The sequence below is a fragment of the Schistocerca serialis genome, chromosome 2 (genome assembly GCF_023864345.2).
Source record: "Schistocerca serialis cubense isolate TAMUIC-IGC-003099 chromosome 2, iqSchSeri2.2, whole genome shotgun sequence".
Classification (NCBI taxonomy): Eukaryota; Metazoa; Arthropoda; class Insecta; order Orthoptera; family Acrididae; genus Schistocerca; species Schistocerca serialis.
Genome location: NC_064639.1, coordinates 529,600,749 through 529,625,286, shown reverse-complemented (window position 1 = coordinate 529,625,286; position 24,538 = coordinate 529,600,749). Strand labels below are relative to the sequence as shown.

Sequence of the window (24,538 nt, the reverse complement as noted above, 5' to 3'; positions counted from 1 at the left end):
ACTATGTTTCCTTCTCTCTCTTTTCCTACACTCGAATTCCAGTCACCCATGACTATTAAATTTTCGTCTCCCTTCACTATCTGAATAATTTCTTTTATTTCATCATACATTTCTTCAATTTCTTCGTCATCTGCAGAGCTAGTTGGCATATAAACTTGTACTACTGTAGTAAGTGTGGGCTTCATATCTATCTTGGCCACAATAATGCGTTCACTATGCTGTTTGTAGTAGCTTACCCGCATTCCTATTTTCCTATTCATTATTAAACCTACTCCTGCATTACCCCTATTTGACTTTGTGTTTATAACCCTGTAGTCACCTGACCAAAAGTCTTGTTCCTCCTGCCACCGAACTTCACTAATTCCCACAATATCTAACTTCAACCTATCCATTTCCCTTTTTAAATTTTCTAACCTACCTGCCCGATTAAGGCATCTGACATTCCACGCTCCGATCCGTAGAACGCCAGTTTTCATTCTCCTGATAACGACATCCTCTTGAGTAGTCCCCGCCCGGAGATCCGAATGGGGGACTATTTTACCTCCAGAATATTTTACCCAAGAGGACGCCATCATCATTTAATCATACAGTAAAGCTGCATGCCCTCGGGAAAAATTACGGCCATAGTTTCCCCTTGCTTTCAGCCATTCACAGTACCAGCACAGCAAGGCCGTTTTGGTTATTGTTACAAGGCCAGATCAGTCAATCATCCAGACTGTTGCCCTTGCAACTACTGAAAAGGCTGCTGCCCCTCTTCAGGAACCACACGTTTGTCTGGCCTCTCAACAGATACCCCTCCGTTGTGGTTGTACCTACAGTACGGCTATCTGTATCGCTGAGGCACGCAAGCCTCCCCACCAACGGCAAGGTTCATGGTTCATGGGGGGGAAACGAACACTGTCTGCCCAAAAAATATTGGTTCTACTATGTTCGTTATTGTTGGTTATTACCCACTGTGTTATATCTATTATTTTAAAGGTATGTGTGATTTTTCCTTCGTGAAATATATGAGTACATAGCATACAAACTGTCAGTGACTGACAGTTTTCTTCTTCTTATAATCCATACTTTCTAACACACAAACTATATTTGAAGTGCCAAAATGTACTAGAACAAATAAACTGTCTATAAAACAACACGCTGTACAGCATGCTTGCGGTGAGACAGTCTCAATTCCTGAAATCCATCGTCCATGGTCTCTGGCCTGCTGAGGAGCACCGCAGTCCTGGGTCCATAGATAAACCATGAAAATCCATTGCAGTACACCAGACACAAACAGACCCGACCTGCGGGCAAATCGGTGAGACTAGATCCAACGGGCAGGGTGTGCACATTAGTGGGAACCAAATGGCTTCAGATCAGCAGGCCCAATCCATTATAGATACCTGCAGAAATGGCCTCCAGTTTTGGCCCATTGTGGGAATACTCATGTGGCCAGCTACTCAAGAGCCACAAACAGCATGTTGATGAAATGAGGCCGTAGTGATCAATCCATGCAATAGATAATGTGTTCAAATACTGTGAGAATGAATAATAATGAGGATAGGTGGCAACTCACCATAAAGATGGTTGCTGAGCTGCAGACAGGCATGCAGAAAAGACAATCACACTCACAACTAAATTTTCAGCCACAGCTTTTGTCAGAAAATGGGAGCACACACATATTTACACAATCATTCAGACACAACTCGTGCACACCTGACTGCCGTCTCCAGCCACTGCATCTACAGTTTCTGATAATCAGATCCAGGCAAACCACTCCTCATGCCTCCTTGCCTGTCATCAGCAGCTGCCACACTAGTCACAAGAAGTTGTGGCACCACTGACTGCAAGCTGAGGGGAGTGGTAGGAAGGGGAGAAGCAGTAGGAATTAGGGAGCAGGGACGCAGCCCATGTTCTCAGATGCACCCAGCGAGTAACAAGGCATCACACCTCAGTAAACAAACCATTTCATCTATTAAGACAAAAATGAGGTTTTTTCAGTGGTTTTTTTTTTCAAATTTCCCTGGTATTTCCCTGATTTCCCTGATGTGTTTGAAATTCCCTGATTTTCAGAACCTGTGGCAACCCTGATTACACTGTTTGCATCAGTGTTTTTGATATTTCTTTCCCTGAAAATTTTCAACCTCTTACAAGTGTTCTTTGATATTGGACATGTAGACAAGATTGATTGCAGGAAAACTGGTTACACTGATTTCAGCCAAATACAAGCACTTGAGAAATATTTACCCAAATGAGTTTAAAATTCATAATTTGCAATTGCATCATGCATTGCACTTAATGTAATTTTCACAGATCACCAAGGTGACAAAAGTCAGGGGATATTCCTAATATTGTGTTGGACCTCCATTTCCCTGGTGTAGTACAGCAACTTGACATTGCATGGACTAAACAACAAGTAATTGAAAATCCCCTCTAGAAAATATTGGTCCATGTTGTCTCTTTGGCCATCCATAATTGCGAAAATGTTGCCGGAGCAGGATTTTGTGCACAGACTGACCTCTCGATTATGTCCCATAAATGTTCTACGGGATTCAAGTCGGGTGATGTTGGTGGCCAAATCACTTGCTAAAATTGTCCAGAATGTTCTTCAAACCAATCACAAACAATTGTGACACAATGACATGGTGCATTGTCAGCCATAAAAATCCCATCATTGTTTGGAAACATGAAATCCATGAATGGCTTCAGATGGTCTCCAAGTAGCCAAACACAACCATTTTCAGTCAATGATCAGTTCAGTTTGACCAGAGGATCCATTCCATTCCATGCAAACACTGCTCTCACCATTATGGAACTGCCACCAGCCTGCACAGTGCCTTGTTGACAACTTGGGTCTGTGGCTTTGTGAGGTCTGTGCCACATTCAAACCCTACCATCTACTCTTACCAATTGAGATCAGGACTCATCCTAGGAGGTCACGGATTTCCAGTCATCTAGGATCCAACCGATACAGTCATCAGCCCAGGAGAGGCACTGAAGGGGATGTGCTGTTAGCAAAGGCTCTCAAATTGGTCATCTGCCGCCATAGGCCATTAACACTAAATTTTGCTGCACTGTCCTAATGGATACATTCATCATACATTGTACATAGATTTCTGCAATTATTTCACACAATGTTACTTGCTCCTGATTTACGGAGAATGTAGGATAAATTTTGAGGCTGCTGTTGCCTTGCATGCTGAGCGTTTTCCAGAGAAAGCTCGTTCTGATTTGTTCTTTTACACAGTTATGCACACTTTTATGTCTGATGGTGGTGTACAGCCCAGCAAAAAGAAATGAAGCAAACATGTTACTGGAGAAGCTAATGGAAATAGCTATATAGGCAGCAGTGCACCACAACCCAGAGATAAGCAACTGGCGATTACACTGCGATTCCGTTATGTCCGTATTGTCACAATGCTGCATTGTCATAAGTATCATTCATACCACATGTCACTCCATCAAGAACATCACGGCACTCGTTTCCATATCCAGATAGTGTTTTGTGAATGGGCACATCAATAAATGTAAATAACTTCCTGTTCTTTGCTGGGGTACTGTTTGTTTATTTTTTGAACAGAGTTAGGTATAGTTGTTTTGTGGGAAAATGCTATTTCAGAAAAATGCTTAAATGTGCCATAAATGTATCCTTTTTATCATTCCAGTTTTCCACCTTTAGGAGAAAACAGAAATATTTCACATTTTCAGTATTCAGATTCCTTAAGTGCGTCTTATTCTATGGAAATTTGAGTCTTCTGCAGTATTCATTGTAAGAATTTAAGCACAATGATCAATAATATCTGTGTGCCACTTATGTGTTATAGGCATATTTATAGGCATATCTTCATGTAGTTGTCAAACCCTGCTCAGTGATAGATTCAGAAGTTGCTGTTTTCCAATATGGTTAGTTACAGATGGGCTTACATTGAATGACTGTAGTAAATTTATAATTTCATCTTTTAAATTTATTGGATTTTGAGAAATCAGTATTGAAATTCCAACATATGTTTCTATTTTACTTGTGAGAATTAATTTCGTCCAGAAGTTCCTCCATGTGGTAACAAAACATTTTCTTTCTGCATCTGGTTACCTGGACATGCAAACAATAATTGTATTTTACCTTGGTAATTCTCCTGTCAAAAGTTTGGTTATAATGTTGAATTCAGTATTTTCTCTAACATGCACACAGCTAACCCCATGACTACATTTTCCTACAAGAAGGTTGAAAATTTTAGCTAGGGAGGTGTGTCATCTCTAATGTATCTTGATTAAGCCATCCTTTCGTAAAACATAAGACAGAAATATCATTCAGATCACGTAACATTACTTCTGTGTCATTAAGTTTATTGGACAGTGACTGAACATTCTTATGGAGCTACTTAAAATTATGTAAACAGAATATACTATTTCTTGCTTGACCACTTACCCCACTTTTAGCACTAATTCCTTCAGTGGAAAAAAATCATTATTTCCAGGGGTAGGATTCTTGGTGTTGGAATTTTGGTGCGTTGGTTCACCGGCTGTTAGGATTCTGCCTTTCCCTTGTTGAGATGTCTCCAATTTCCATTCTATTACTGTCAGTTTTTACCCCTCTGTCCAGTAATGACTGCCTTGTTACTGTATTTCTTGGTTTTAAATTCAGTGCAGTGGCGGTCTGTTACTGTTTCTTCCTTTTTGCTTGTTTCGGGGCACATACAGGTACATAATTGTCTCTATGTTCTTGTTTGGTACTTTCACTTTGAGATAACCACTTTTTACATTTTTTACCTGTTATTTCACTTCAGGACAGTCTTTTTTACCTGTTGGTCTATTTCTGTATGCTTTATTACTGTAAGTGGTTTTTGTTTTCATTATATTTATAAAAGGGGCATTCCTGTGGGTAAATGTTACTCTTTCCTCATCTGTTGAAGGGTAGACCGTGAGCTGTATATTCATTTCTTTCTAGTCATTCAATTTTAAAATTCACAGATGTTTCTTCCTCCATACATATGTATCAGTATTGATTTTTTGCTATCACAAAGTGATTTACAGAGCTGACTTTTCTGTTCAGGCTTTGGGTGTCATTTTGTCTAAGGGGTCCTGGATTTAAGTTACGTTCATTTTGTGTGTTCGTTTCAGTGTGTATTACAGAGAATCCATAATGTTCCTCTGAAATTCTTCCAGAGGTTCTTGAATGTCGTTTGAGGCAACAAAAAAGATTAATGAATCACTCAGTGAGAAGTTCTCAGTTAATTTTTTCACATATTTAACAGCTACCTTCATTGGTGCACCAGGTTTTATAATACTTTGTAGAATGAGCTGATTTCCTAATTTGTCCTGCAGTAATTTCCCACAATTTCTTCCTTGACTACCACTTATGATAAGAATTATGTCTCATTGATTGTTGTCAGTGCACTACTCTTTTGTTTTCCAGTAGTCCGAATGATTTAGTTCAGAATCATCACATAAATTATTTTGCACTTCAAATTTATTGTGCACTGCAATTTGTTTGCCAGTACCTTTAATAGTAGTTAATTTGGGCCTAACACATCACTTACATAATAATTCAAATTTTCCAGTACAGCTTGTTCATGGTGACTTAGCTGTGTTTGAAACTCTTATTTTAAGCAACGTGACACTGTTTTCTTCTTGCTGTACATTTATAACTTCATCCTTGTGTATCCAGTTTTCAGAAAAGGATTATGTTTCTGGCGGAATTTTCAGCATATTTTGCTTCATTGGTGATTAACATTTTTCTGCTTGAAGTTTATTTATATCCATTTTTAACTTGCTGGTAATAAGATGTAGATGTGATACATGCACATTTAGTTTCAAGATCCCAACCTTACAATTTGCACACATTTCATTTTTACTGGAAATATTCAAATTTTTTTCAAGAACATGCACAAAATGTTTCACGCTGGCCGCTGTCATGAGTTACAGTTCCAGAGTATGTAAGACTAATCTGCTAAGATGTTATTAATATATTCATTCAGAAAGTTTAGCTTGATAATTTAAGCAGGCATTGCTAACTATTTTTAATTAATTACTCAGGTGTCATCAATTGTGGGCAAAATGAACAGCCCCATTTTAATTCCACAATTGCATCCTGCATGGCTATAAATTAGGCTATAAATTATGTGACACAGTTTTGCATAGTGTTTTTTTTTTTTAAATTCTTATTGAATATAAACCTTCAGCTCTTAACTCTTTGATTGTTGCAGATGTGATTTCTACATATTATGTTGAGTGCTAAATCATTAGCAGCAAGTCCAGATACCTGTGCTGAATACATTGTGTTCAGCCACTACCAAGTGCTGAGGTGTCCAAGCAGCCTGCCTCATTGTCCTGAATATTTGTGAATCACTAGCTGTTACTTTAGCAAGCAGTACTTATCAGACCATTCACAGCAATTCATATGGCTTCCTTCGCATAGTGGCTGTTTTTTCACTGTCTAGCAATTGTGATGGATGCAAGTCTATGGATGACATAACTAATATAGAGTCCCCAATCTTTCCTCTGTCACTTTCTCTTAGAGCCTTTCATCAGGCTGCACGAAAAAACCATTCCAACGACAAGTAGAAAGTAGTAGTGGCAGCAGTATACCTGCTAGACAGCCATCTCCAATTCCCAAAAGGACACATCATCTTCCCCTGCTGCACAGCTTAATCATAACAGTAGTTTACTATTTGCCTGTAGACAAAGAAGACCCATCAAGGCTTTCTAAGACTGTATTTTGTCTTACACAGCAGAATGATTGTAGTAGACACTGAAAACCTTTGCCATACTATATTGTAGGCGTGTTCAACAAACACACATACCACACACACCTGTGCCCCTACATAGTGCCAGCTGGTTCCACAGTGCCTGTGTGGTGTACCCAGCTTTGTACACCCATCCAGGATGGGGGGCGGGGCAGGGGGGGGGGGGGGGGGGAGGGTGCATGCTCTAGCTCTAGCTCAAGGAAGAATTTATTCCTAAAGCTTTTGACAAATGAATGCTTTTGCTATTTGGTGAGGGGTCTCCCTTACCCCTAAATTAATTACATTAATTTTTGTGCGAGACATAGGAAAAATGAACTGTTTACTTCATGGTAGCATCTGTTAAAATGAATCTTAATCAAAAGGTACATTAAAACTCTTATCAATATTTCTACTGAGACATGAGTTACATGAATGTTTAAAAAGAATAAATATTATTCTGTTGTTTCACAGATATGAATCACGAATTGATAACTGAGTTAAAATAACAGAATGAAGCATTGCAAAAGTCTTTATAGCACTCTCATGTCTCAGGAGAAATACTGGTAAGAGTTTTAAGGTATCACGTGTTTGCTGTTATGGATATATGGATAACAGATGCTACCAATGAGGTCAAGAGTTAATTTTTCGCATGTTTGGCCTAGTACTCAATTTTTATTTTAGTAAAACAGCTCTGTATTCTTATTATCATAGTCTCATAATCTATAAACATTGCAACTGTGGAAAATCTATAAATTGTTGTTTTACCATAGACAAATGAAGAGAAAAATTGTCATTGTAAGAAAGTTGTTAACTTTTACTCTCTTTGTTCTTTTTTAGTTGGGAGGTCTGGTGTTTGACAAAGAAGTTCGCACTCTTGTTAGCTACCTTACAAGTACTACATCTTGGTCTATCCGAGACAGGTTTGCACGTCTTACCCAAATAGCAACAGTGTTAAATCTTGAGCGAGTTTCAGAAATCTTGGATTATTGGGGGAGTAACTCAGGTCCCCTGACCTGGAGATTGACTCCTACAGAAGTTCGGCAGATACTAAGTCTCAGGTAGGTCCAAATATTTTAGATCATTAATATGATTGTCTTATATTCCAAGATCCCCCCCCATGAACCATGGACCTTGCCGTTGGTGGGGAGGCTTGCGTGCCTCAGCAATACAGATAGCCGTACCGTAGGTGCAACCACAACGGAGGGGTATCTGTTGAGAGGCCAGACAAACGTGTGGTTCCTGAAGAGGGGCAGCAGCCTTTTCAGTAGTTGCAAGGGCAACAGTCTGGATGATTGACTGATCTGGCCTTGTAACATTAACCAAAACGGCCTTGCTGTGCTGGTACTGCGAACGGCTGAAAGCAAGGGGAAACTACAGCCGTAATTTTTCCCGAGGGCATGCAGCTTTAATGTATGATTACATGATGATGGCGTCCTCTTGGGTAAAATATTCCGGAGGTAAAATAGTCCCCCATTCGGATCTCCGGGCGGGGACTACTCAAGAGGAAGTCGTTATCAGGAGAAAGAAAACTGGCGTTCTACGGATCGGAGCGTGGAATGTCAGATGCCTTAATCGGGCAGGTAGGTTAGAAAATTTAAAAAGGGAAATGGATAGGTTGAAGTTAGATATAGTGGGAATTAGTGAAGTTCGGTGGCAGGAGGAACAAGACTTCTGGTCAGGTGACTACAGGGTTATAAACACAAAATCAAATAGGGGTAATGCAGGGGTAGGTTTAATAATGAATAGGAAAATAGGAATCGGGTAAGCTACTACAAACAGCATAGTGAACGCATTATTGTGGCCAAGATAGATACGAAGCCCACACCTACTACAGTAGTACAAGTCTATATGCCAACTAGCTCTGCAGATGACGAAGAAATTGAAGAAATGTATGATGAAATAAAAGAAATTATTCAGATTGTGAAGGGAGACGAAAATTTAATAGTCATGGGTGACTGGAATTCGAGTGTAGGAAAAGGGAGAGAAGGAAACATAGTAGGTGAATATGGATTGGGGGACAAAAATGAAAGAGGAAGCCGCCTGGTAGAATTTTGCACAGAGCACAACATAATCATAACTAACACTTGGTTTAAGAATCATGAAAGAAGGTTGTATACATGGAAGAACCCTGGAGATACTAAAAGGTATCAGATAGATTATATAATGGTAAGACAGAGATTTAGGAACCAGGTTTTAAATTGTAAGACATTTCCAGGGGCAGATGTGGACTCTGACCACAATCTATTGGTTATGACCTGTAGATTAAAACTGAAGAAACTGCAAAAAGGTGGGAATTTAAGGAGATGGGACCTGGATAAACTAAAAGAACCAGAGGTTGTACAGAGATTCATGGAGAGCATAAGGGAGCAATTGACAGGAATGGGGGAAATAAATACAGTAGAAGAAGAATGGGTAGCTTTGAGGGATGAAGTAGTGAAGGCAGCAGTGGATCAAGTAGGTAAAAAGACGAGGGCTAGTAGAAATCCTTGGGTAACAGAAGAAATATTGAATTTAATTGATGAAAGGAGAAAATATAAAAATGCAGTAAGTGAAACAGGCAAAAAGGAATACAAACGTCTCAAAAATGAGATCGACAGGAAGTGCAAAATGGCTAAGCAGGGATGGCTAGAGGACAAATGTAAGGATGTAGAGGCCTATCTCACTAGTGGTAAGATAGATACCGCCTACAGGAAAATTAAAGAGACCTTTGGAGATCAGAGAACGACTTGTATGAATATCAATAGCTCAGATGGAAATCCAGTTCTAAGCAAAGAAGGGAAAGCAGAAAGGTGGAAGGAGTATATAGAGGGTCTATACAAGGGCGATGTACTTGAGGACAATATTATGGAAATGGAAGAGGATGTAGATGAAGATGAAATGGGAGATATGATACTGCGTGAAGAGTTTGACAGAGCACTGAAGGACCTGAGTCGAAACAAGGCCCCCGGAATAGACAATATTCCATTGGAACTACTGACGGCCGTGGGAGAGCCAGTCCTGACAAAACTCTACCTTCTGGTGAGCAAGATGTATGAAACAGGCGAAATACCCATAGACTTCAAGAAGAATATAATAATTCCAATCCCAAAGAAAGCAGGTGTTGACAGATGTGAAAATTACCGAACTATCAGCTTAATAAGTCACAGCTGCAAAATACTAACTCGAATCCTTTACAGACGAATGGAAAAACTAGTAGAAGCCAACCTCGGGGAAGATCAGTTTGGATTCCGTAGAAACACTGGAACACGTGAGGCAATACTGACCTTACGACTTATCTTAGAAGAAAGATTAAGGAAAGGCAAACCTACGTTTCTAGCATTTGTAGACTTAGAGAAAGCTTTTGACAATGTTGACTGGAATACTCTCTTTCAAATTCTAAAGGTGGCAGGGGTAAAATACAGGGAGCGAAAGGCAATTTACAATTTGTACAGAAACCAGATGGCAGTTATAAGAGTCGAGGGACATGAAAGGGAAGCAGTGGTTGGGAAGGGAGTAAGACAGGGTTGTAGCCTCTCCCCGATGTTGTTCAATCTGTATATTGAGCAAGCAGTAAAGGAAACAAAAGAAAAATTCGGAGTAGGTATTAAAATTCATGGAGTAGAAATAAAAACTTTGAGGTTCGCTGATGACATTGTAATTCTGTCAGAGACAGCAAAGGACTTGGAAGAGCACTTGAATGGAATGGACAGTGTCTTGAAAGGAGGATATAAGATGAACATCAACAAAAGCAAAACAAGGATAATGGAATGTAGTCTAATTAAGTCGGGTGATGCTGAGGGAATTAGATTAGGAAATGAGGCACTTACAGTAGTAAAGGAGTTTTGCTATTTGGGGAGCAAAATAACTGATGATGGTCGAAGTAGAGAGGATATAAAATGTAGGCTGGCAATGGCAAGGAAAGCGTTTCTGAAGAAGAGAAATTTGTTAACATCCAGTATTGATTTAAGTGTCAGGAAGTCATTTCTGAAAGTATTCGTATGGAGTGTAGCCATGTATGGAAGTGAAACATGGACGATAAATAGTTTGGACAAGAAGAGAATAGAAGCTTTCGAAATGTGGTGCTACAGAAGAATGCTGAAGATTAGATGGGTAGATCACATAACTAATGAGGAAGTATTGAATAGGATTGGGGAGAAGAGAAGTTTGTGGCACAACTTGACCAGAAGAAGGGATCGGTTGGTAGGACATGTTCTGAGGCATCAAGGGATCACCAATTTAGTATTGGAGGGGAGCGTGGAGGGTAAAAATCATAGAGGGAGACCAAGAGATGAATACACTAAGCAGATTCAGAAGGATGTAGGTTGCAGTAGGTACTGGGAGATGAAAAAGCTTGCACAGGATAGAGTAGCATGGAGAGCTGCATCAAACCAGTCTCAGGACTGAAGACCACAACAACAACATATTCCAAGATAATCATATCATGAACATTTGTTTAGCTACTGTGGCACCCTACGTCAGTCTTGTTGCAATATCCCCCCTCCCAAAGACTGAGAGTAATGAAATCTACAATTTCACTCATCTTGGGAAGAAAGGATGAAATAAAATTATGTTGGGGCCATTTCAGGGGCAGGCATTGTTAACAAAATGTTACTTCATGTGTGAACTGCGACAATATTTGTTTACTGATCCTTTCATTGTAGGAAGGGATATCACCACCAAAATTGCCATTTATTTAGGCAGTCACCAGTATCATTTCAGTCTCACTGGATGAAACAATGGAAAATCCAGGACAGACTAATGACAGTATAATGAAAGGCATAGATTGCTACTCACAATATAGAGAAGATGTTGAGTTTTACTAAGTGTTATTTTGCAACATTAGCCTCACTTTTTTATGACATTAACTTTTCTGTTTTGGAAAAAATGCTCCTCACATATGACAAATTTGCTCATATTTGTACAGATTCATAACAAATTGCAATACTTTCTGCTTGAATAAGGAAACGTTATGGAGCTTTAACATTCACTATCAGAGTTCTCTTCCAGATTGGTTTATTAGTGACTTGCAGCAGAGGAGAATTAAAAATGACTGATAATTGCTATCACAAAAATATCAGGGCTAGTGACAGTCTTAATATCATTTGTATCTCTTCCCATGATAAAGATAGAATTTTTATTTGCTCAGATTGTGTGAAAGTTCTTGAGGAAACAACTACTGTAGTGCGCTCTCAGAGCATCCATGTGAAATAACTACAAGATGAAGCATCATCCAAGCATGTTGACTTGTTTGGACCATCAATCCTTTGTGTAGTTTCATTCAGTCAGCCACAGTTTCCACTCCTGTGCCAGTATCTCCATCTCAGAGGACTACTTAAACACATGTCCACAATTATTTTTTGTATATATTTTAGTCTCTGTTTTCCCTTGCTCCCTACCATGACAGCTATTCCCTGATGTCTTAATACATGTCCTACCATCCTGACCCTTCTTTCAGTTAGTGTTTCCCACATATTCTCCTCTTCACTAATTCCATGAACAACACTCTCATTTCTTATTAGTCCAACTAATTTCCAACATCCTTCTACAACAGCCATTGAATTATGTATTTGTATCTGTATCATTAGTTGAACTATGGTTCCGTAAATACAAATTTTAAGGATTGGCTTTAAGTATGTAAATCAAACTACTTTTGTAACTTAATGTGAATTGCAAACTGAGTTGCGACTCAACAAAAATTGAGTTTGCTATGCTTTTACCCTTCAAATATATCTGTGAGAATTGCATACATATGGTGAAATATTCTCAATTGTAGCTTCTGAATTATTATATACTGGACAAGGATCCATCTAAGATCTTGAGCATGGACATGACTATTGTGTCCTGTCTTAATGCTGTTTGTTTCCTTCTTAGAATAGAAACATGCCTTAAATAAAAATTCATCTTAAAGTACTCATTTGGATAGTTTGCTTAAGCTGCATTGTTAGACAAATTTGCACCTATATGTACACATATCAGCATTTTGATACTCAGTACATTCTATAATTGTTATCCCTGTTTTGTTTTAGCAAGATTTTGGAGTGTCTAGTGCAAATGTTGCAATAAACATCACCTCCATGAAATATTACCAAACTGATCATTTTTGTTTCTGTATATTCAATATTGCGGTTGGAATTCCTGAATTTAAGTCCACCAAAATACTTTTATTTATGCAAAATATTATGAAAAGGATAGACTGCTACACCATAAAGATGACACATTGAGTTTCAGATAGGCACGATGAAAAGACAGTTACACACTGAGCTGTTAGCGAAAGCGTTCTTCAGAAAAGAAAGTGCACACACATTCACACAATCAGGCCCATCTCTCTCTCTCTCTCTCTCTCTCTCTCTCTCTCTCTCTCTCTCTCTCTCTCTCTCTCTCTCTCACACACACACACACACACACACACACACACACACACACACACACACACACGACACAACAGTCTTTTCATTGTGCCTGTCTGCAGCTCAGCTTGCCATCTTTATGGTGAGTAGCAATCTATCCTTTTCATAATATTGTTGAAATTCAAACCAGGATTTTCCATTGTTTTATTTATGCATTGTAACAGATGGAAACAACAAGGCAAAGGCAAATGCAGATCTTTTTTAATAAAGTGAGAAAGCTTAAAAGCAGCTCAATCAATGCTGTGATAATTTTCCAGTCCCATGACTGAGACATTGCTTGAGAAACAAGTGCTGTTCCAGTGATGCCCAAAAGTTGCGTAGTAAATTTGATGCTCAAAAAGTTCTCAGTGCCCTGAGGATGCGACACCTCCTGTTTCCATCCCTACCCCATCAGCAGTATCAGAGGTCAAAGAAGTAGTTTTAGAGGTAATTGTAATAGAAGAGGTTCTGATTCTTAAATACAGTTGTGAGATATCATTAATTACATTTGTTCACATTCAGATGGAAGTATAAAAACATTATCTATAATTACTTTCACTATAAACTTTATCTTATATGTGCAATATATACTAGAAAAGTTTGGCAAGACAATTTCATTTGGTTCATTTTATCAAAATAATTTTCACTACATTTGGTGCCTCCCTTGATCCTTCAGAACAATACATCAACCCAGTTTCTCACATAGAATGCACCTATGCATAATTACTACACTACAGCTGCAGAATTTGGCTTTATCTTCACTTCTATGAGTAACAAAAAGTTTTATGAAGCAGATTAAGGTTATAAAAGAGGTATCCTAAGTCTTCTTAGCCTGCTATAGCTACATAGGAAGTGCAAATATTTATTGATGCACTGGAATACTCATATGGTGAAAGAATTAACATCTGTTGGTCAAAAGTTCCCAGTTTTCCAGCCAGGTGGCATTGCGAAATACCACGAAATTTCGACGAGCGAAGTGTCGAGATATGTGGTTGCTGTAATATTTTTATGAGCAGTGTGCCCCCTTCCTTCTGGCTACAGGCAGGCCGGGTACTGTCTAGCCAGCAGGTGGGGACAGGGTCAGGCTGCAATGCAGGGGGGTAGCAGGTTCGCTGTTTGCATTTCTGTGTTGGCATTTTGGCCGCGCCTTGCGTTGGACGGCATTGGTCAAACTCTTGTTGTATTGCCGCTAATGTGGGATTCCATGCAGCACTTTGTTGGTATCCTTCATTTGTATTGACCAGTAAAAATACTTCAACAGCCACGTATCTTGACACATCAGTAGATGATGACGAATAAACCTGAGAGCTTTCTTCCCACAGTATATGCCAGGAGAGCATGCGTCACCTCTAAGGGAAGGAGATGCTCTGCAGCTTCAAACAGCTGCAGAAACAATGGACCAGGAAAGCAAAACTGCTCAACACATTAGCTTCCCATCAACTATGTTAAGATGAGAACATCCTACCACAGTGTGTGGAAGTACAACACCCAGTGAAATCAAAGAAAACTGATTGGATTTTACAACAAGCAGGCATGGCCATACCAAGGAAAGTGCATTCACTTTATTCTAAAAGATCTGGATAGGAATGCACATCCCTATTTGCATGCCACCTGCATATGGCAAAAGCACTATCAGCACACACCTGGGAGTATGCAGACTGCAGCTCTTACACTGACAGTGGGGCAAAAAACTGAAATGTTCATCAAATTTGACCAACTGTCAGGAGCTCGAACAACAAACAATGAGGTTAATAATATCAGAGTTATTGTAAATTTGACAGATACAATTTTGGATTCAACTACAGTTTCAGCCCTTGAGAAATAGCTGAACTTTGCACCTGTCGCAAGGCCCACATAGAAATCGTACATTATTAGCAGCATGGAGGAAGCCATCTGAGGCTCACCGAAGGAATGAGCACAGGAGATCTATCAGGACATCTGCAGGGTCATCAGTAAGTCTTAACTTCTGAAAACGAACATGACTGCAGCAGGCTGTCTGATCACTGAGAGATGATACTGGCACTACAGTTCTTCCAGCGACAAAGAGAATGCAATTTTGGTGATGTGCACTGATGATTACCATCATAAACTTGTCTCGTTGCTACAGGACACAGCCTACAGTAAGATCAAGGTGGCTCCAACCCCAACAATAAGCAGACAAACAGTGGCTCTGTCGAATAACTCGGATCTAGCAGAAGCACTGAAGAAGCAGCTTTATCAGCGACACCAAGCCTTTATGGACTGCTAAAAATCCACAAGGAAAGGTGCCTGTGTGTCCAGTACTAGGTACCATCAATTCACACAATTATGGGCTGGCCAGATATCTGGTGATGCTTCTAAAATGCCTTATGGAACACTGTAGTCATCATGTTAAGAACTCAGTCAATCTCAGTATACTAATGAATCATCTCGGGCTTTCTTGGCAAAGCCAATAATTTGTAGACATTGTAAGTTGCAGTTGTGACAATTTTTTGACTTCCATCAAATTAATACAGCTTTCTAAGATGTTTTTTTCAGATGGGTTAAGCACTGATCTCAGTTAGTATCTAAGGTCTGATCTCAGTTACTATCTAACACCAATCACACTTTGGTTGGAGTGCATGCAGTGAGTAACTGAGATCTTTGCTCAAAGCATCTGAGAGAAAGAGCTAAGAAAGCCATCAAAGTGTAGTAGAAAATGATATGAACTCATCAGCAACCTTGAAAATCTAGAGAGGTTCTTCCATTATTCATTAACGTATTGTGCACTCCATGTGATGGAATGTGAACATTTATATCCATTACTTTCAATTAATGTGCCATTGCTTTCCCATGTGCAAATCTCTGCAAACCAATGCAGACACCAGTTGATTTTCCAGTTACAGATCATTAACTTTTTTTTTTCCTCCCTCTTGCAGGTCTGATTTTCGAAGTGATGACATTAAAAGATTGAAGTTATAAGTACATCAGAATGCAAAATAAAACATAATTTTAGTGTGCAGAATGATATTATTGATAAGTGAATGGTAAATAAAGTACTTTCAAAATTATTTTTGTTGCATGTTTTATTGTCCTTCTTTGGAAAAACATAAGTTTCTGATGTTCTCTGGAGCCAACCCAATGAAATATCTGTTTTTTTCCTGAATGGTAGATGTGAGAAAGTACAGTTGGAGAGCTTATCGCTTGTTTTTGAATAAAAAGTAAGTTTCTAATGTTGGTGACTGATGAAAGGAACTACCTAATCATATTACACATCTAGAAAACCGTAACGCTTGTGAGGTATACACTATCAAAACTACTGTTAATTGTGTTAAAATCATTAAGAACAAAAAGAAAGTGCTAATTTGTAATCCAGCTGAAGATGCCGAATATATTTGTACCAATCACTTTGCTTCAGTAAAACTTATTGCAAAGTATAGTATACAGTACAACAAACTTCATGGTACTTACAAACAAAAAATCACCCCAAAATGAAACTATTTTAAAATGAAGGCAGAAGAGCCTTTCCATTTAACTGGTGGCAGATATAAGGAGAATGTGAGGAAAATGTTAGTTAACCAGAGAATAAGTTATGTAACAAAAGTAAATGAAGTGTGGGAGGAAACAAATCCTCTCAATTATTAAGTTAGATAGTAAGTCAAACCCCAGATTAATGAAGATATAACAAGACTTTTTACAGTGGAAATAAACATTGTTAAATTGATTTCCCTCTCGTCATGTTGTGTCGTTTCTCCCTTATGCTGTATTCCAGCATGGTGTACTGAATGTGTAAACTCCATTAGTTCGAAAATCATATCTTTTGTTTTCTAGACAAAATAGTTCAAAACCAACCACATAAGCTGATGAGCCAAAGGTTTATGATTAATGCCCACCATGATACTGAATGCCGTTTGGTGGTGTTGCGGACACATGATGCAAGGAAAGCAAAGCAGCATCAAATGGAGAAAAGTGGCAATATGGACTGCAAATGGGAAAATCCACTCACTGACTTTAAAAAGTCATCCTGCACTAGGGAATGAACCTCTTAGAAATTGTGAATTTGATTGGCTGCTCATGTGATACTGTTGTAAACATCTAGGGACAGTCGTTGAAGGATGGTGAACCATGCATGAGAAGGTGACAAGATATTGAACATCCCTGCCTCATCAAAGAGTGTGGGAATTGGAGGTGTCCCATTCTGTAGGTAGTGATCTTTGGCAGATCTGATGAAAGAGTAGTGTTCTAGTGCAGGTGCAAGTGTTTGGAGCACACCGTTCAGTGCATATTGTTGAATATGAGGCTCTGCAGTAGACGATAAGTGTGTTTCCATATTGACCCAAGGACATCATCAGTTATAGTTGCAATGGGCATGGGATCATCAAGATTGGACAGTGGATCAATGGAAAGATGTTGCTTGGTTAGGTGAATCATGTTAGTCGTTACACCATAACCACAGTCGTGGACGAATATGCCACCAACCAGGTGAACAGCTGCTCAAAACATGCACCATGCCACAGGCACAGGCCAATGCCATTTGTATTACACTATGGGAAACATTCACCTGTGGTAGAAATAGAAGGGAACACGACAGCTACGAACTATGTATACATTGCCATCATGCTACTCAAACCAGTGTAGCATAATTATGGCCTTGTGACATGGACATATATCCTGCTGGAAGGTGACTTCACCACCAGGGATGGTATCAAACGTGCAGGGATGCAGGTGATCAGCAATAATGTATATGTACACTATGTGATCAACAGTATCTGGACACCCCTAAAAACATATGTTTTTCATATTAGCTGCATTGTGCTATCGCCTGGTGCCAGGTATTCTATATCAGTGATCTCAGTAGTCATTAGTTGCCGTGAGAGAGCAAAAGGAGTGCTCCACGGAACTCATGGACTTCGAAAGTGGTCAGGTGATTGGGTGTCACTTGTGCCATACGTCTGTACACAAGATTTCCACAGTCCTAAACATCCCTAGGGACACGTACAGCACCTCGTCTGTTGACTGACAGAGACTGCCGACAGTTGAAGAGGGTTGTAATGTGTAATAGGCAGACATCTATTCAGACCACCACACAAGAATTCCAATCCGCATCAGGATCCATTGCAAATACTATGACAGATAGGCGGGAGGTAAGAAAACTTGGATTTCATGGTCGAGCGGCTGCTCATTAGCCACACATCATGCCAGCAAATGCCAAATAGTGCCTTGCTTGGTGTAAGGACTGTGAACATTGGACAATTGAACAGTGGAAAAGTGTTGTGTGCAATGATGACTCACGGTACACAATGTGGCGATCCGATGGCAGGGTGTGGGTGTGGTGAATGCCTGGTGAATGTCCTCTGCCAGCATGTGTAGTGCTAACAGTAAAATTCGGAGGTGGTAGTGTTATGGTGTGGTCATGTTTTTCATGGAGGGGGCTTTCACCCCTTGTTATTTTGCATATCATAGGCCTAAATTGGTGTTTTAGGCACCTTCTTGCTTCCCATTGTTGAAGAGCAATTTTGGGATGGTGACTGCATCTTTCAACATGATCGAGCACCTGTGGCGTAGTGTACATGACAATAACTTCCCTGTAATGGACTGTCCTGCACAGAGTTGTGACCTGAATCCTATAGAACACCCTTGGGATGTTTTGTAATGCCGACTTTGTGCCAGGCTCACTGACCGACTTCGATACCTCTCCTCCGTGCAGCACTCTGATGAATGGGTTGCCATTTCCCAAGAAACCTTCCAGCACCTGATTGAACGTATGGCTGTGAGAGTGGAAGCTGTCATCAAGGCCAAGGGTGGGCCAACACCATGTTGAATTCCAGCATTACCAATGGAGGGCGCCACGAACTTGTAAGTCATTTTCAGCCAGGTGTTTGGATACTTTTGATCGCATAGTGTGTTTGATCAGAAGCTTTTCTGGCATATATGCTGTTTCTGTGGTTCTTGTGTGTACCACCAGATCCGATCATCTTGCTTTTCACTCAAGTCCCTTTGGAAGACTCCATAAAACTAATCTCAGGTGTACTGCCGGACCCAATCATTGAAGACCTATGATATTTTGATGGACAATTGTACCACCATCATCAGGTGGTGCTGATGGAAAGAAGCGTGTGCTGTGGGTTTCTGGTGTCTATACCTCCCAGTCCAGAATTCAGGCCTTGCCAGCTCTGTGCCTTGCTCAGTGGTGGCAATGTGTCTGGCTGCAACAGTGGACGGGAGAGTCTCAGTTGCCTTCCGCCCCATCCCTGTCACATCTGACATCACAAGTGACACATTTTGCTTTAATGGATCTTAGTATTGGCTCCCATGCCATGCTCAGTCGGAAGCCAGTGTCCCTGTTGATTACATTATCAGTTGCATGAATTTAAATTGCTTCTTTGAAAATGCAGTCCCAAAATTTTTTATTGGTGTTAGCCAGGATTTTCGTTTCCAGATCATTCTTTTTATGTCCATATTTAATGTGGTGTTCTGCTATTGCAGACTTGCTGGACTGCAATAAGCAGGCATGGTGCCTATGTTCTATGCATTGATTTGCAGTAGTGTGGATCGTTTGTCCAATATAAGTCTTTCCGCATTCACACATGACTTGGTACACCCCCCACATTTTTAAGAAACAGGCCATCTTTCATTTCCCCTAATAATGCTTTTGTTTCAGCTGGTGGACAGAAAACTTGTATTAGGTAATGTTTTAGCAGTAGGCTGCCCATTTTTGATGTTACGTTACCAGTAAATGGTATGAAAGCTTGTTTTCTTTTCTCTCTATCTCTTCTTCTTATGTGTTTTCATCTTCCATGTCGTTCTCAGAGATCTTATGTTACAGAGCCGTCTGAATCTACCAGTTGCTGTATCCATTCTCATGGAAAATAGATTCCAGGTGTTGCAGCTCTGCCATTAGGCTCTGTTCATCTAAGGGGGACCATGCTGTGTGTACTACAGTGTTGAGGACACTGTTCTATTGTGAGGGATGGAGGCAACTGGAAGCATGGAGAAATAAATCTTTAGCTTTGGATTGCAGTATACACTGTGGGCGAGTAAACCATCGGCCTTACACCAAACTAGGGTGTAGAGAAAAGGAAGTTCACCATCTTTTTGTATTTCCATGGTAAACTGGAGGTTTTCATGGATTGAACTAGGATGTTCTAAGAAATTCTTTAGTATTTCAGGTCCATGTAACCAATTGACACCATATGAAAAGAAACACACAGGTTTTAGTTCAGCAGTTCCCAGTGCTCAGTCCTCAGGTAATCTATGAACAGATTTGCTACAGCTTGCAAGAGGGGGCTGCCGTTGGCTATGCCTCGGTCTGCTCATAAGATTGCCCATTGCAAACAAAGTAAGTCAATTTCATAACATGTTTAAAAACCTTTGTCAGCCCATGGCTGAACTTCTCACTGATCAGTTTTATGCAGTCTTCCAAGTAAACTTGAGTGAAAACCAAGAAAGCATGATAGCAGTGTATATACATAGTCCACAGTCTGTACCTTAGTACAGACCCCATTAGCATGTGTTGATGGTGCAGTGCACGTTTTGGAGCAGCTATTCACCTGGATGATATCACATTTGTACACAACCATCATCTGGTGTAACAGCAAATGTGATTCATCCAACCAGGAAACATGTTTCCGTTGATCCACCATCCAATCTTGATGATCCCATGCCCACCCCACTGCAATCATAATTGATGATGTCCTCAGGTCAATAAGGAAGCCCCCATGCTCAACAATATGCACTGTATGGTGTGCTCCGAAACATTTGTGCCAGCACCAGAACTGTCTTCTGTCACCAGACCTGACAGGGATTACCACCTATACAGCAGTACACCTGAGAACCATGGGAGCAGCATATACTCCAGGAAAGCCTCAGATCACATACATATATGGTAATGAGACAGCCTGCATCGGTTCATATTTGATGTCTTTTCTGATGGTGATGTCATCTTCCAGCTGGGTAACTGTCCATGTCACAAGGCCAGAATCATGTTACGTTGGTTTAAGTAGCTTGATAGCATTTGGCTGCTTGATCTGAACCCTACAGAAAACCTATGAGATGATGTCAGGTGTCAACTCTGGGCCTACAAACCACCAGCCAGTAATTACTTGACCTGCTTGAAGAGATCTAGTGCTACATGCTTCTGGAAACATACTGAGGACTTGTCAAATCCTAGCCACAGAGAATTGCTGCTCTATTGCATTCCAGAAGTAGACTAACACTTTATTACGCAGGTGGTCATGTGTTTTGGCTCATCACTGAATGTTACCTTTCGTTAAAAATTACCACAAAGTAAGTAAACATATGTAACCTAATTAATAATACTTACACAACAATTACTGAAATAATGTGTAAACCCAGCAGAAAGAAAAAATGCATGTGATAAATTAATGTCATATTTAGGAACATGATGAAATTGTAAGTATTGCATTGTACATTGCAAAATATAAATATTGATGCGGAATGCATTTTTTTTAATCAGTAAAAGATTTCTGTTGAGAAAAAAGTTGAATTACAAAAAGAGACATAAAGTTGCTTGGCATTTGTTACTACCTCAGAGAGATGAAATTCCTAATATTGCAAATAAGAAGTAACAGTTTTGTCTCCTCCCATCTTCGTCTCTTGTGGGTCCCTCACAATATAGAGTCCGTATGACCTGTTCCTCCTTTCCATCTCTCCTCACATTGCTTTTAATATTTTGAAATTATGACACTCTTCATTCACATATTTTTCACATTTGTGATGAGAAAGATAATATCTCAGTTTATGTAAGAAACAGTGAACAATATAAAAATGCAGAATAATTTTATGAGTTTTCACATATTGAACCCAGCTCTGTTTTTTTTTTTTTTATCCTGTAATCTGTAATAGTGGTGTTATAATTAGACCCATTTTACATCCCTGTGTATTCTGTGGACTATCTTAAGATAACTCATTGTACAGAGTGGGAAAGCTAAGACAGGCTATATACTGAGGTGCAATTTTTGCTGGTTATAGCAGATATGTGATGAATTTGTTGATACATACAAGTAATTTTTAATTTCTATAGCTGTTGAGTTATGGTGCTGATCTTCTTATACAATTATATACTTTTTTCGGTGGTAGTGGCCAGAGGCTTCAAAAAGGATTTCAGAAGGATAACATGTGCGGAACTTGATAAGTTGATTAAATAGTGACAAGATAACAGTGCAACAAACACTGGCCTATGTCAGGAAAAAAAGTCCCACAAATGGTGCAGTAAATATCTCTCTCTCTCTCTCTCTCTCTCTCTCTCTCTCTCTCTCATATGCTGTACATATCACTATCCCGTGAATTTTGTCACTTCAGTGTATATTTAATAATAGGACACTTATGCAGAATACATGCCTTATGTACCAGCCCTACCTCCATACTCATCAAGGAAACCACAGACTGCATGGGTATCATGGTATAAAAATACATTACAGTTAGATGCCTGCATCTATACCTTGAGCCTTAGAAACTGCAGATTACACAATCATTAACATGAAATTCCCTAGATGGTTCTGCCTCTCTGGAGTGACATTGGATGTCTTGCTTCTCTGCCTACTGTACGTCTATGTCACTGCATCACTGATTACAATGTGTTGTGCCTGCACTTCAGGATGAGGTGTTGCCTTACTATCTATCATTAATAGTACACCGCCATCCCATTCCAGCCATCTGGGTTAGTAATACTATTGTGAAAAAGTCAAACAATGGAAAATCCAGGATGGAATGTAACAATATTCTGAGAAGGAAAGTTGCTATTCACCACATAGCGGAGAAGCAGAGTCGCAGATAGGCACGACAAAAAGATTTTCACGCTTAAAGCTTTCAGCCAATGGCCTTTGCCAACAATAGACACACACACACACACACACACACACACACACACACACACACACACACACGACTACAGTCTCAGCCAACTGAAACCATACTATGAGCAGCAGCACCAGAGCATGTTGGGAGTGGTGCCTCTGGGTGGGGAAAGGAGGAGGCTGGATATGGGGGGGGGGGGGGGTGGCGGTAGGATGGTGGGGATTGGCAGACAGTGAAGTGCTGCAAGTTGGGCGGCAGGCATGGGAGAGATGGGGGGGAGCGGAAAAAGGAGAGAAATAGAGAGAAATAAATAACAAAAAAGACTAGATGTGGAGGTGGAATGATGGCTGTGTAGTGCTGGAATGGGAGTAGGGAAGGGACTGAATGGTTGAGGACAGCAACTAACAAAGGTTGAGGCCAGGAGAGTTGTAGGAACATAGGATGTATTGCAGGGAAAGTTCCCACCTGCGCAATTCAGAAAAGTCGGTGTTGGTGGGAAGGATGCATGTGGTACAGGCTGTGAAGCAGTCATTGAAATGAAGGATATAATATTTGGCAGCGTGTTCAGCAACAGGGTGGTCCACTTGTTTCTGTCGGTCAGTTTGTCGGTGACCAGTCATGTGAACAGACAGGTTGTTGGCTGTCATGCCTACATAGAATGCAGCATGGTGGTTGCAGCTTAGCTTTTAGACCACATGATTGGTTTCACAGGTAGCCCTGGCTTTGAGGGAATAGGTGACGTTAGTGACTGGACTGGAGTAGGTGTTGGTGGGAGGATGTATGGAACAGGTCTTGCATCTAGGTCTATTACAGGAGTATGAGCCGTGAGGTAAGGGATTGCGAGCAGGGGTTGTGTAAGGATGGACGAGTATATTGTGTAGGTTTGTGGACAGCGGAATACCGCTGTGAGAGGAGTGGGAAAGATAGTGGGCAGGACATTTTGTTATTTATTTCACTCTATTTCTCTCCTTTTCCACTACTCCCCTCCCCCCTCCCCACTTCTCCCATGCCCACCGTCCAACCTGCAGCACTTCACTGTCCCCCATCCCCACCATACTATCCCTCCCCCTCCCTGCCCCAGCCTCCTCCTCCCCCCCACCCAATCGCCACATCCAACATGCACTGGTGCTGCTGCTCGCAGTGTGGTTTCAGTTGCCTAAGACTGCAGTCGTGTGTGTGAGTTGTATTTGCGTGTGTGTGTGTGTGTGTGTGTGTGTGTGTGTGTGTGTGTGTCTATTGATGACAAAGGCCATTGGCCGAAGGCTTTAAGTGGGAAAATCTTTTTGTTGCACCTATCTGCGACTCAGCATATCTGCTATATGGTGAGTAGCAACTTTTCTTCTCAGAATATTATTGTGAACAAGTAAATGATTAGCTGTGTACACCCCCACCACATAGTGATCTTCACTAATGTCAACCAAACACTATTTTGAGAAGAACCTAACTACTGAAGCTCTGTGTAGACGACTACATAAGTAATATATATAATTTTATCTAGTGGCCAGCAAGCATCTGTTAGCATCTTACGGTTTTAATGTTTAACTATTGCATTAGGCAGCAGGTGTCAAGTGATGGGGTTACAGGCATTGGCATTAGGCGATCTATTGCATTGTGCTTAGTGGGAGTGCTGAGGGCTGTCTGGGGCAGCTATCGCTCTAAACTGCATGTGGGTGGCTGTGGTATGAACATATGTAC

General features: G+C 40.3%; 1 protein-coding gene across 4 annotated transcripts in view; it reads left to right on the top strand.

Moving 5' to 3' along the window:
- LOC126457496 (conserved oligomeric Golgi complex subunit 4) overlaps positions 1–16,098 on the top strand; it is a 123,608-nt gene extending 107,510 nt beyond the window's left edge. For all 4 annotated transcript variants that reach the window (XM_050093801.1, XM_050093802.1, XM_050093800.1 and 1 more), the window contains 2 exons: positions 7,542–7,762; positions 15,967–16,098. In XM_050093801.1, coding sequence (XP_049949758.1) covers positions 7,542–7,762; positions 15,967–16,009 — 264 coding nt within the window. In that variant the 3' untranslated portion in view covers positions 16,010–16,098. The remainder of the gene's footprint in view (positions 1–7,541; positions 7,763–15,966) is intronic.
- Positions 16,099–24,538: the final 8,440 nt, after the last annotated feature.